Below are 14,761 nucleotides of genomic sequence, written 5' to 3'. Positions count from 1 at the left end.
TGAGAATATTTTGTTTTTGGTGTATTTTGTTTTGTTTTTAGTGCATTTTGTTTTGTTTTTCGTGTATTTTGTTTGGAAGTCGGTTTTTTAATTGTTGTCTGTTTAATATGAAAAACGTAATAAAAACCGAAGTCGAAACGTTTCGTTTAAACCGTTAAAAATGGAGATGCGGTGTGTAATCGTTTTAAGATCCTTGTAGTCGTTAATGATCGAAATGTTTGTTTAATGCTGTTTCGAAGAATTATAGTCTTCTCTGCAATTCTTTTGTCTTCAGATTTTCTAGGTTTTTTGTCATAGTGATGTTTAATTCGTATCTATTCAATAATTATGAATTTCATATAACTGTATGATTGTTAAGTGGTCTGCCATAATATGAATTTATTACGAAAAACCTACACTAATGGTCTCCTTAGAATTAGACTTCAAAGTGCTGAAAACGTTAATTGAATTTAAACCTTACTATTGTCCAATTAGCGTAATTATATTGTAGCTGTGAATGTGTGATACAATTAATTTGTTAGTACTTATATCGTACTTGTATGTTAATTTGTTGGTACAGAAAAAATAAGACGAATGACGTCACAAGTCACAACCGAACAATGACTGGAAACAGTTTGTTTCTAAAAAACCCTTTTCTTATAAATAAATGATTAGTAGAATTAAATTTAACGAAAGTGAAAAAGGAAGACTAATATATTTTTCCTGTGTGTCTCCTCTTCCAACAGCAACAACTGAAATTGCGGAAAACGTTTCACAATTTCGGTGAATTCAGGTAGCCGCTTACCGCATACTATACTAATATTATAAAAAGGAAAGATCTGTATTTTTGCATGGAACGTAAAAACTACATAACGAATTTAAATAATTCTTTCACCGATAGAAAGCTACGTTATTAGTGAGTAACATAGGCTATATTTTTTAATTCGACACAGACGAAGTCGCGTGCAACAGCTAGTCTGCTATAAAAACGTGTAAAATATTCTGTTTAACAGAAATCATTTATATCATTGATATGTAGTATTCTCTTGATTACGCATTTTTTAAATAGATAAGTAACAAAAGATTTTAATATGAAAACAAATTCATTCATAGTTCATGACTTCATACAGCATGTGTAACGTGCTGGACTGAATCAGAGAGGATAGAAACGTAAACATTACGATAAGATATAACTCGTAAGTAACGTCTAACTGTACAGTAATGTGAATACAAAAAACGTTACATTGTTACGTAGGATTAGCCAAACAAAAATGAACAGAAACCTTGCTTCCATCCTTATTATTCTCTTTATAAAAAAGCAAGGAATATCTCACTAATATTATATATGCGAAAGTTTAGATGGATGGATTGTTTATTAGGGTTTGGCACAGATGTACAGGATAGTCTGAAGGAACATAAGGTTACTTTCTTTTGTTCTTATTCTACGCGAACGCAGTCGAGGGCGAAAACTAGTATTTTATGTATGTAGGTGTGAAAGATTTTTAATTTCATCATAGAAGAGGAAGACCGATGATCCGGGGAGGTTTTGGTTTTTACAAAGAGGCACCTTATTATTTTGATACAAATTTTTGCATGTATTTGATTCTCTACGGGGGGTGCAGGCCTTGGCACCCTTGGCAATGTCCATTCCCGTACTGGCTACCTATGGCTTACCATCACCATTATTGATCTGTCATTTGTTTCTTCCCCGAAACAAGTAGCAGTCAGACTTCATTTGTTTTTTTTAAATAACCATGTATCTCGATGTTTTCAAGTTGGTATCTTGTTTGAATAGAATCATGTGCTGTATTGGTAACGTGAATATGTTACGTGTCTGTCGTGAAGAATCCGCTTTCCCTCACACAAGAAATCACTATCTAATTATCATATAATACGTTTAACTTTTACAGTTTCTATAATGGGCGTAGGTGAGATACCTTAGACCAGGTTTGAGCACTTGACTTGTAGTCTTGGGTTCGAATTCCGTCATGTATCAATACGATTTTCGATTCATACGTAAATAATTTACACTACGTTCTTACGGCGAAGAGAAACGTGATGCAACTTGCGAATCAGCGAAGAAATTCAAAGATGTGTGTGGAGTCAACCAACACGCACTTGGCCAGTGTGGTTGACTGTGGCCTAGTCACCCTAACTTAGGGTAGGAGCCTAGCCCCTTGGTGGGGAGTGAGCTGGTGATGATGATGATGTTGATGACGATGTAAAAGAGGCTGTTAAATTAACTAGCTTTGAATATACTGTGTATTTGTTACATATGACGTAATAGGTACTAGATAGCAACTATGAGTAGCAACGGTTTTCAGTTTAACAGTAATGTCCCATTGTTAATTTGATGTTGCTGATTTATTTATCCTATATCATAGGTACGGTACTATGATGTTATTCGTCTTTTGTAAGGAATCCGGTTGCAAACGAGATAGATGGTTACTTTATTTAATTGTGTATTCATCTGCAATAAGAAAATAAGTTGCACATGTGTGTTGCTATAATTGGGCCAGAGGAGAGGACAAACCAGAAAAAGATAATCGCCCAATTTCTCCTCCCTTCATTTGTCGTATTCAGCAAACACTAGAAAGAAGAGAAGACGATAATTATGATAAATGTACTTTAACATCTGTTTTAAATATTGCATTTATGATGTCGTAAAGGTTTTTTTTCCACTTTTTTGTTTAGTAAAATTTTGCTGTTAGGGAACGTTTTGACAATTGGTAATGTAAAAGATGTACTGACGTCAGGCGGGTGTAGCTCGACGTGGGGAAGTACCCATAAAATGTTTATTTAGTCAACGGCCAACTGCACCCAATATTAGCCACTAGGATGACAATTCCGCGACATTATTAAGTGGATAATCTTTTTCTTTTATTAACTACACCAAAGTAGGACAGATATGCCGTTGTTGCTAATATTAAATCGATTCTTAATAAAGAAGTAATAAAGTGTAAATGTTAAAAAATCACGTCAGTTTGTGAGTTAAAATTTTACAAGAATAAACAATGAAAGTAAAATTTATTCATAAATATGTGCGAACGTCAATATTTACGGAATTTGTGTTTATTTAATAAATTGAAAATATAGGGAAGATATTTTAGGAAATTTAGATATTATGGTCACAGTATTTACGATGTTTCTCTGATGATAGGCCATTCGCCACCGTCACGAACGCCTATAGGAATGTGTACTTGTAACATTGTTCCTGCGGTGTACCGTTTCTTTTGTTTTAAGTTATCTTTATGTTTGTGCTATTTTATAACCACTTAAGTAAAACATGTCATCTCTCTTATTTTTTATTAAAACTAGCTGTTACAGTGCGGCTTCTTCCGCATGAAATTATAAAAATTTCATTTTATTATTTATATTTGTCAAATTCTGGCAGTTTGTAGTTTATGGATGCTTTCCCACATGAAGGTTTTTTTTTTCAATTCATTAACCCCTGAGTTTAGTAGCGTGAAAATATATATATAGCCTAAAGCGTGTCGTAAGTCTAGGGCTTAGGACTAAAAAAAATATTCAAAAATATGCTATGATCGCGGATATCCTACGCCACAAAGTAGCGTCTTTACGCTTTATTATATTATTATAGTTTAGATGATACAAAAAAAAAAAACAGAAACGTAACCAGATTCATTGAGGGTCTTCATTTAAAATAAGTCAATTTGTCCCTAAAAGGCTATTCCAAATACAGTCAAAAATATTATTCGTTACTAGACAACTAACTAGACAACTACTACCTAGACTACTACCTAGACAACTAACCTGCGTTATGTGTTCCGAAACATTGTAATAAGAGGTACCTAATTAAAAGTCATTACTATACAATATTTTGTTTTCGAACGAACAGATTTTGTCATTAAATATAATTTGTACGAACAATTTCGCAACTTGTTGTCTACAATTATGTTTCGGAAGTAGCAGAGTTTAAACTGGTGATAATGATTTGTCTCGAAAAAAGTAGCACGGGTAAGAATACCATGTGAATTTATTTCTATAGGACATGTATATTTTTGCAAACATTTCCTGATTATTATAAGATATAACTAATAACTAACAGTTTCACTGGTGGTTGAAGTTGAAACTCTTCAGATACAATATTTGTATAGATATTTACAATCTATTTAAAATATTTTATAATGTAAATATTGACACGATTGATGTGGTCACTATTTTGTTAAATTCTTAACGCGATCTTAAGATAACGTCTGGTAAATGAGTCTTTGAAATGTCATTATTTTCCTCCTAAAATCGTGGACACTCTAGTGCGCCATAAATCACATAATGGCACTTGTAAATCGCGGAATCGATCGAATGAGATTACGAAATGGGCTTGACATTTCAATAATAACACAGATGGTAAAAGTAAAAACGTAAATTCAGAATAATTTTGAAATTGCTATTCCTATAATTAATTTTGACGGTCGTTTTCAAGAGTATCCAGTTATTCGAAGAATCTATATAATAAAATTGGAGTGTCTGTTTCTAACATAAGAAAAAATCCAGATTTCGGGAAGGTGATGAATTTGCGTTGCTGATAACGATAATCATTTAAAAAAAATTCTATCTGTCCGCAAGTTACATTTGTTCCGGCTAACCTCCAAAACAGCTGGGCCGATTTCGACCAGACTTTCATTGAACGGTAGCTGACATAGACGGGCATATTATATCTTACTTTTTATCATAATATTGCTTGGACGAATTCACAGGCAGCAGCTAGTTAAGAATATGTAGAAAACAAAGATCACATTGTTACTATTTGTTACAAAGTATTTCGTTAATTTCATAGCCGTGACTTTGAAATTATCCAAATTTTATGAAGTAAGGTTTTGTCCTTGAGATAAAAAATGCTTAGAAATGGTAGCCCAAGGCGATGATTAGTGATAATTTATTTGACTCAGTCACGCGACTTTGGAAGACAGAAAGTTTATTTGCAAGTGTAATTTGGATTTAATTAACGTAGTTTATGGTTATTGCAGAGTAATTCACGATATAGACAGGATTTCGTCTTGATATGCCTGTCCCACCAAATTGTAAATTGTCTGATAACCATGCAACGTGTAAAACATGTAATGGAAATATCGGATTTTGTTCCCTTATCAGACAGTGACGTCATTTTTAAGCTATCTGAGCCCCTATCAGTCAGTGGTGGGACAGGTCTTTAGTCTTTTAGAGCCGGTACTACTTTAGAGAGTGTAAATACTTAAGAAAACTTACAGATAAATTTACATAAGTTACATAAGATTCTCTTATATAAAAATAAATCATAAAATTAATTACATCTACTGTTTCTACTTAAACATTTATAAATAACTATATTAAAATTAACTACAGCATTACTATTATGTAAGCTAGCTTGTTACTTAACTGTTATGTACGTTAAGTAACTTCCAAGTTAATATTAACAGTTAGTAACTTTTACTAGATTATAATGTTTGTTTTTCAAATCCATTTATTACACAATAAAAAAAGTACTTATATGCTGAAAATTGGACGAAAAGTTTTTTATAAATTTAGTTTTATTTATTCTAGTAATATAGTATGTTTGTAAAAAACATTATAGATAAAGAAATTTCTAACGGTCCATTCTATTGTATCATATTAAAAAAAAACAACAATAACAGATTCATCAATGAGATAGTTAGTTCCTATCCAAGCATGACATGTTCACCGGCATTTCTACATAAAAACTGTGATTCCTTGCAGGCTCACAAAGCGGAACCGACGTCACGGAAGCGATACGTCATCCAAGATCACGGATCGTGGGAAGACCGTGGAAATGTGGCCTCGGTCTCGCAGTCTGAGAGGCTCGTGAGAAGATGACCAGCCATAATCATCCGACGAGAAAGCAAATAGATACTTAGATAAAAGTAAGTTATTACTTGTTACGCTTCGTCAGTGACGTTTGTTAACGAAATCATTCTTATATCAGACGATAGAATTTATATTTCTCAGTCAGCTATCCTATAAGGTAGAATGGAATCATTTTGGAATAATAGACGGAATTCTCAAAGTTCAATGAACTAACTACATTAGGGCCAGTTACAGATCCCATTGCTTTGTTTTTGTGTTTTTTGGTGTCGGGGGGATATCTTCAAAAGATAGGATCTAGAAGGAACATACCGAAAGCTGTGTGTTTTCTAGTAATGTTAACTCAGCTCAAAGTAAGCATGCTTAAATGTCCTGTCGTTAATCGTAGATTGTTCATTTTTAAATTCGTTCATGACTACGATTGTATTATAGTATCAATGTTTTAATCGATTCGTGTTCCACATCACGTGAGAATAATCGTTCGGTTTCACGCAAAAAATCCGCATTATACGATGCGAGCGGTCGCACAATGCACACAATTTCCCCAGGGGGAGGGGGGTATTTGCATCTAATTGGATCTTATCATATTCTCGGAACACAGCAATCATTGCGACATTGAGATAATTGTCATTGATGAAATTCATTTGCAATTACATCCGTAAATTTCCAGTGGGAATAAACACGTGTCTCCTTTTATCTTGGTACAATTTACTAGGTTTTAAAATGAAGACAAATGAACAGAGATAAAAAACTAGTCACAGTTTATTGTGAAACATAACATAGGCAGTGCTAATGCCACGTATAAGGCTTGTTGTTGCTACTTGTGAATTGATAAACTTATATAGCAGTGCTGATAGAAAACGAGGTCGTATACGTAGTATTGTTCTGTGCTTGCGGAAATTTTATCTAAAATATTTTATATTTCAAAGAAAAAAAACGTCCTTCCTTTTTTGAAATTGATATTCTAAACAATAAGTACCATTCTTTTCTATAATTATTATAATTAAATTTGTTTTAATCATTTCATCTTACAGGTATAAATTACATTTTTTCATTTTCATTTATTCTAAATGAATATAAACGAAATGGTTACTTGTAACTTTGCTTATTATCAGATGATTTTGCTTTTTTCTCTCATATTATTTCCTTTCCGAAAAAATGATGTCATCAGAATCAACATTGATACGCGTCGATGATTCTCGTAAAGATAACGATTCCAATAGTTGTAATGTTACGAATGAATTGAACGACAAATTCCATGTAGAGAAGTATTTATTCATACTATGAATAATTCCAAAAACACGCCTTAATCAGAACAGACAAAATCTTTTAATCAATAACAAACAACAAAGCATAAGCAATTGACACTACAAGAGTCATGTTAAGGCGACGGCCTTTGACAGATTTTTACTCTAAACAACTATTTAAGTCACCATCTGATTCTGAGTGTGATTTGTGGAAGTATTTAAGTAAATTGCTATGTAACATGAAGACTACATAATCTCAGAAGCTATCCAGTATAACTGTCTCTAGTCATACGGGATTGCAGACGTAGACGCATCGATTCGTTTCACCTAATACAACTTGGTGGGACTCATGGTTTCTCCGTGTTCAGAATGCATTTATACCTAACTGTAGTTTACTAATCCTTTTTGTTTCAATGTGCTTGGAAGTTACCTTAGTTCAAGATTTAAGTTTTATTTTTTGTAATTATAAAATTGCATTAAACCTTTACGGTGCTCGACCTCTGTAAAAGGTTGAGAAGTTGCTGAGGCATAATTGTCGTCCGTTTAGGAAATCGTAAACTAAACTTTTTATTGCTACCGGAAGACGACGACTTAATAGTACTTATAAAGTAGGGTACGTACTTTTTTACCCAAGAAAGAAGTTAGAATTGTAGCGTTTAAATAGCTAAAATCCCAGAATCTTTTGAGGCCAGTTCTATTTAATTCTATTTTTATATTACTTATCTGATGTTGAAAAAACATTAACTATGTTAGTGTATTTATCGAAGCTTTACGTATTAAAAGCATTAAGCAAGAGTTCACGGTTCGGCGCCAATCAGAGACGATAATGTCCGAATACGGGTAATACAGTGAAGTGCCGATTGCCCACTATCACTGCCTGTTTGTTAACTCGATAAGATAATCGAAGGATCACCAGATATCCGCACTTAATTTTGTGTGTAACCTGTTCAATTCCCCAAAACGCTAATACGGAATAAAAGCATCGATTAAAAATATAAACAAATATCCATAATAAAAGCAGGAAAGATGAACGTTTTGATTTCATCAGCTATTTGTTTTAAGTCTCCAAAAAGTTACGTTGCAAAGAATATTTTGAACCAAACTTCAATTAATTACATAGCAAAAACACGCCATTATGCAAATTTTGTATCGGGCATAAAATTAATTTAAAATTTGGTAGATTAAATACGTCGATTGTTATCTATGCCCACATGAAAATTCATTACTTTAGCTATTTATTCAAGGCCAAAACTCAAGATTTTAGCCACCGTTATAAATATTGGGACTTTAAATCAAATTGTTTCTCTTCCAGATGATCCTGCGGTGGTCATTTATAGGGAAAACTGTACCATTGTTGTTTATATTTTTGGTAAACATTAACGAAGGCGATGGAAAGAAACTGAAGACACCAATATGTCCTGTGGGCTTTCAGTTAGCCTTAACGAAGCAGAAAGAGGAACCGATATGTTACAGAAAAAAGGGTCCCGAAGTATTCGCGGATGTATTCAACGATTGCGTTGGCAATTTATTTTCCTCCTCGTTGTACAACAGTTTAAATATTATAAATCCAAATACAGTAATATGGACAGAATACAAGACTTTATATCCCGGAGGTCCGTTCATAGATTGGTCTTACTCAAGTTCGATCGGTCGACTCTTATTGTCAACTTATGATGTCAATTATAATCAAGAGTTAGGTCTACACGAGGATTTATGTTTAGTGATAGATCCGGTGAGCAACTTTACGGCAACGAAATGTGATGAGAAACATTATAGGTATTGTTTCTTAAAGCCTTATCCAGACGAAGATGAAATGACTGATGAAGGATGTGGTGATTTGTGGGAATCTTGGAGATTTTCAAGTCCTAGACCGACGTGTCTATCGGTCTTGACTGGTGTTAGTGGCGGTCCAGTCCGGGCGACGTGGAGACAGGCTCAGGAACTGTGTGAGAAGAACGGTGGTTCCATTCTGAATAGAGGCTGGAGGAATGCTAACAATCCAATGTTCCAAGCAGCTGGGTACAGTCGGACGTATCCTTTGGGCATCATTATGAGTTCCGATTTCTCCATGTTACGGTATGATGCCGAAGATGATCATTGTGAGGTAAAATTATTATTTTTATATAAATTGTTATTTGCTACTTTAGCGTTAGTTATTTATCTACTTTTAATTCGATTCAGATACCGGAATCAGAATGGAACTTTGAAGACAATGTGCATTCTTCGGACACCCTGCTCGGTTCGCTACACGATAATTTTTGGTACCTTGTTAACAGTTCTTACATATTCTACGACGTGATATGCGAAAGATCCATCCAGATGAAAAATATTACAATGAATGTAACATTAGATAGGTAAGCAAACTTCCTTTTGCTAATAAATAATTAATTTTCTATATTTTACAAACCTTACAGCAACTTGTATTTTTTTTAGGGACAACAAATTGTTATTACGAGTGAACGATTCCTTACGAGAAAGTGACGTGTACTGCTTCTCCGACTCTGTGATACATTACCCGACAAGAATCAAGGTTCATCGTGAAGACGACACTAATATGTTCGAGCTGAAGCCGATAACTGACGGCTACTATTGGTGCGTTCACACTGACACTGAAACATATCACATATCGGAGTCCAACAAGGTCCTGTTCATCAGAGAGAAGCAGTCCGTGGGCAATGTTTACGCGACGAAAATACGAATGAAGAAACCATATAATTTCGAGAATTTGGAGAAAACATACAGACAATGGTTAAAAAAGCTAAAGGAATTTATATTCTATCGTACGAAATATACACGAATTTATGGAGAGGAATCTCTTTACGCGAACGATACCCAGAAGGTTTTAAAGCAATTTAAATCAGTTTCACCAGACTTAGATTGGAAGGATAAAGACGTTATACATAATTCGAAAATAAAGAGGTTATATTTAGATGGTAGGACAGCTTTGCTTCATATTGAATTGAACTCTGAAATGATGCCGGTGATGCCGGGCTTTTGGGAAGATATGGAGGTGGAGTATATGAAGCCAGCATATTACTGTAAAGGTTTTGATTCAGTGCCCAGTTTAAAATTAGGTTTGTATCATTTACTTCCTAATCACTTTCTTCCAAAGTAGAAAAGTATTGCAAATAATTTATTCTCATTTATTAAACAGATTTCAATTTTCATTTTATTACAAGTAATGACTAATATTAAATTCATCATTTAGAATGACACTTGTAACATTTAATGACAATTAACACCGCATCCGGTGACTTCTGACCTCAGAGAACGAAGAACATTACAAGTGGGTCAATTAGATTACCACCCAAGTGAACACCTCTACGGGGATCCATTATTACTTGAACTTTGTCTAAGGACGTCACATATTTTTTAATAAAAACTGGTGCTAAATACAGCTGTAAATGATGAAGATTTATGAACACATTTAGTTTAATTACGAAAAAGTTTGCTGAACTTTAGAAAAATGTTAGTAGTAAATCAATGGATTGCTACAGACATTTTAATAATAGATTGGTGTTTTAATGATCTCTATAATGAGTACAATTTGTATTGTCATGAGACCTTGCTTAGTTCCATCATTTCAAATTTTCCTATAAAATTACGTAAATCATTGTTGCTTAATGGGAGATGGTTATTTCTAAGTCATAGGTTGTTCTATTTTACTATTTCCTTAATTTTTAGTCTTCTGTGTTTTTACCAGTGTTTCCCATAGCATTTAGTAACATCAATTCCAGGTGAATCTACGACGTCCAGTTGTCAAACGTACCAATGCGTGGGAGATTTTAATGAAGGTGTTCAGTGGGTGACCACAGCTGCAGATGGTTGTACCACAAAAGCACCTCTTCTAGCACAGACCACGATACGCGTCCGCACCAGGTCTCAAGAGGACTTGGTACACCTGGTCATGCCGACAGTGCAGCCCCGAGCTACTGTGAGTACGCCTTATTGAATTTATTACGAGCATGAATAGTTCACTTCATTTGTAAATAATTACTCACGTGCATGATTGTGTATTTGTGAAAAAAAAAATTGAAGTGTTTCTCCATATCTATATGATCAATTTTGAGTTTCTAATTTCATATTTACATTTTGAAAATGGCCATTATTTAACTTTGTTCATTTTCTAAGATGCATCTGTTTTTGATCAAGTTAAGAAAGCATGCTTAATAATTGTTTTTACACTAATTGTGACTATGGTAAGTATGCTATACCAGTTACACTTGTTAAGGTTACGCAGAAATCATACACACGCTCTTACTAACCTCACAACACTAAACCGCATTGTAGACACGAGAAGAACAGCCGCATGTGCGTGAACCGGGCAGCGAAAGTTCAGAAGAATCTACAGAATATTCTAGACCGAAGCCAACTCTGCGACCGACGACAACCACGGTACCGACGACAACAGAGTGTCAGACGGAGACGACAGTTGTGTCGACTGACACACTTCCACCAGTCACCACTCCGACTCCAACAGAAACAACAGAACAAACAACAGTTGTCACGACAGACATACCTACTACAAAACCGGTAAGTTAAATCAAGCAAATTCTAAAGATTTAGCCACAGACTTGGAATAGTTGAAGCTGGAAATCAACAAAAGGGTAAGAAAATCACTATTTAAAGGAATTAAAGTCCTTATCATGAAAACGGTAACTTGGAGCAATTTTGTCCTATATATAAAGTTTAAAGTTCTCAACTTTTCATGTACAAATTTCAGCCTGAAGAACAGCTGCAGCAAATTCTCGAAGACCTCGAACGATTGCTAAATAACGATACCGGCCCTATCCTGGTGGACAGCATCGGTGATGTTTTCGATCAGGTAATTCAAGATTCTTACTTGTAGATATGGAATCCTAGTATCTCATTTAAATTCCTTTGCATATGTCTCATACGCATCGTATTTAGATATTATTATCAACTGAAATCTATTATTAGATTTTTTGCGTTTAAATTTCGTGGGCGGCGTTTTAAGGATGCGATAAAATACAACACATGGAAATACAGTAAAAAATTATTAGATGTTTAGATTACCTTATACGTTACGATTCAGAATAAAGATTTTGATTTTACTTTGTCAGATGGTTCTTTTATGATTTCTAAGCGACACTTATTTGATTCTAGGTTGACGTCCTCCTAGACGTGGAAGACCAGCTCGATATCCCCGGGGAGCTTCTCCACATGCTGGACAAGCTGGGCTCGGCGGTGTACCTGAACGGTTCGGGCAACGCGACCGCAGTGCGGAGCAACATCGCCCTCGTCATGGCTGACGCTAAACCCAATAACCCCGTCCGAGGGCTGAGGATAGCCACTAGCAATGAAACTAGATTCAATAAAAACTCCTTTGAAGTGCTCTCAGGTATGATTTAACTAAGATTTTTATGTTGGTTACTACAGGTATTTTGAGATCCCAAGTTTTCTAGAAGAATATGCTGTTTTTTTGATGTAAGCTAAGTCAATGTTTACAGAAGAACTGAACTCTTCGACCTTAAACGTGGAGGACAATGAGGCGGTGGTGCATCTGCCGCAGTCTGTGGCGCAGTCTGCGCGACGCATCAGCTTCGTCGTGTTCCGCAACGACCGCGCCTTCGCCTCCGCACACGACAGGCTCTCCGTCAACAGCAGGGTCCTCAGCGTTAACGTTGAGAATATCACACAATTTGGAAGTGGAGAGGTCAGTATCATTTGGATCACGAAACACAGCTTTTGAGCATAAAAGAATTTCTTCCAACCTTGATTTCTTCTGACAGGTCATAGATATTCACATCAACCCACTAACAAGTGATCCAGACAGAAACTTCAGCCGCGCCTGCGCCTATTGGCACTTCTTCGACGACGGTACCGGCTACTGGTCTCAAGAGGGCTGCACCTTCATCAGAGCCACACAAGCAGGGCTGATGGACACCTGCAGATGCGATCACCTCACCCATTTCGCTGAAATCCTCGTCCCCAGATCCGTATTTTCTCAGCGGAATGAGGATATTTTAGAAATTCTATCAATAATCGGCTGTTGTATATCACTTTTAGGTCTTTCTATGGTAGGTGTGACCGCCGCCATGTTCAGGTCTTGGAGAAGAGACTACAGTAACAAGATCTGGCTGCAGCTCTGTATAGCTGTATTTTTCCTGATCGTTTGTTTCTTAATCGTAGTTTTTATGAAGTTCAATGAGTACAACGTCGGTTGTATGTTGCTCGGGGTAGCTTTACATTATTGTGTTTTAGCGTCTTTCTGTTGGATGCTTGTTGCTGCCGTATTATCTTACAGAAGATTGGTTTTGGTATTCACTCGTGATGCTTCTCACAAGTTGTTGAGAGCCTCGGCCTTTTCCTGGGGCGCTCCCTGTGCTGTCGTGGGTGTCCTTCTCTCGATCTCCCCTCAATCCTATGCGGGCCGATTTGAGGAGAAGACGCCGAGTGGTGCATTTTGCTATCCTTCCGGACTCGCGCTATGGCTCGCGGTGTACGCGCCTATTGCTATCATGTTGTTAGCCAACTGGACGCTATTTTGTCTGATAGTTCGTTCCGTGTTCGCTTCTAGAAGGATCCAGAGGCACGGTGACTCAAACGAAGCGTTGCGCTGTGCCTCCGTCAGTTGCTTACTCGTGTTTCTTTTCGGATTGCCGTGGATTTTCGGTTTGTTCGCATTTAATATAGTAGCTGCATATCTTTTTACGTTAACGGTTACTTTACAAGGCTTTATATTGTTTTTATTCTTTGTGTTAGGGAATAAAAAGACTAGAGACTTGTGGTTAAATAAATTGAAGATTACACAAACTCGTAAGGTACCAGTAACTTCTTCGACGTATTCCAACCGCAGCACTGGTGCCGGCTGGCGAGGGAACCCAGCATCGATGGACTCGAAAAATTCTAAGCCTAGGTCATTAGCATCTCCAGATGATTCCAGATTTTCTTGACGAATGTCAAAGCGTATGTCTAGAAGATGCAACCAAAAACATGAATGCTCTATTCAGTTATAATTTTGGTTTCCATTACTATATTCGGTAGTAATCAAATCTAGTCTTATTCTTGAGAGTATGAAAATTGCCAGCTGAATAAAGGGCACTTCCTATTTATATAACAGCTTGTTTAGGTTAGAGATTGTGCGTGTATGGACATCTTTAATAATTTTAAGAGTTTATCTTCCCAATAGTAACTAAACTACGGCACAAACACTACAATAAAATTGAATGACAAAGTTTAATCAATCGATAATAGAATGTGGATACAGATCTAAAGATGCCTAATTTGTAAAATGGAACCTACCTTTCCAACCAAAAAAATCCTTATCACATCCTATTTTATTTTTGAACAAATTAAAATTATTAACTAGTATATTGTTCCTAAAAATAATGTTCTTTGTTTAGTGAACTAGTATCGTTAAGTCTTCAATATTATAATATATTTTAAGCAAAGACTACTTAGTGAACATGTAATTTATTTATCTAGTAAGTAATTTTTATACTAAGTATTTATATTTATTACTGGAACGAGAGCTGTAAATATAATTCTTGTACAGAACAAATTAGTGTTAATAAACGATATTGCTATTAGTATACTGAGGCATTTATTGTAAGAATTTATTTTATTTAAATTAATATAAATAAATCCATTAATTTACTTTATTTTGTTTTATTTCTTTCCGTTTAAGTTTTCCCCTACCTAAAACCATCCGCAATAATCTGAACTCTTTTTATAAACTGAAAAGGGAACTA

The 14,761-nt window shown here is 35.3% G+C and overlaps 1 protein-coding gene across 2 annotated transcripts in view; it reads left to right on the top strand.

The window, feature by feature from the left end:
* The window catches only part of LOC106105382, a 24,921-nt gene extending 10,445 nt beyond the window's left edge, over positions 1–14,476 (top strand). The window contains exons 2-11 of one of the 2 annotated variants that reach the window (XM_013285676.1): positions 5,695–5,858; positions 8,359–9,150; positions 9,228–9,400; positions 9,480–10,120; positions 10,784–10,980; positions 11,337–11,579; positions 11,770–11,871; positions 12,174–12,408; positions 12,518–12,723; positions 12,800–14,475. In XM_013285676.1, the coding sequence (XP_013141130.1) occupies positions 8,359–9,150; positions 9,228–9,400; positions 9,480–10,120; positions 10,784–10,980; positions 11,337–11,579; positions 11,770–11,871; positions 12,174–12,408; positions 12,518–12,723; positions 12,800–13,963 (3,753 nt within the window). In that variant the 5' untranslated portion in view covers positions 5,695–5,858 and the 3' untranslated portion in view covers positions 13,964–14,475. Of the gene's footprint in view, positions 1–5,694; positions 5,859–8,358; positions 9,151–9,227; positions 9,401–9,479; positions 10,121–10,783; positions 10,981–11,336; positions 11,580–11,769; positions 11,872–12,173; positions 12,409–12,517; positions 12,724–12,799 lie in introns of both variants that reach the window. The other variant, XM_013285684.1, reaches the window with a different exon arrangement.
* Positions 14,477–14,761: the final 285 nt, after the last annotated feature.

This window comes from Papilio polytes, unplaced genomic scaffold (assembly GCF_000836215.1).
Source record: "Papilio polytes unplaced genomic scaffold, Ppol_1.0 DF824270.1, whole genome shotgun sequence".
In the NCBI taxonomy this organism is placed as follows: domain Eukaryota; kingdom Metazoa; phylum Arthropoda; class Insecta; order Lepidoptera; family Papilionidae; genus Papilio; species Papilio polytes.
Note: the sequence above shows the minus strand (reverse complement) of the source record. Positions and strands in the feature narration are given on the sequence as shown.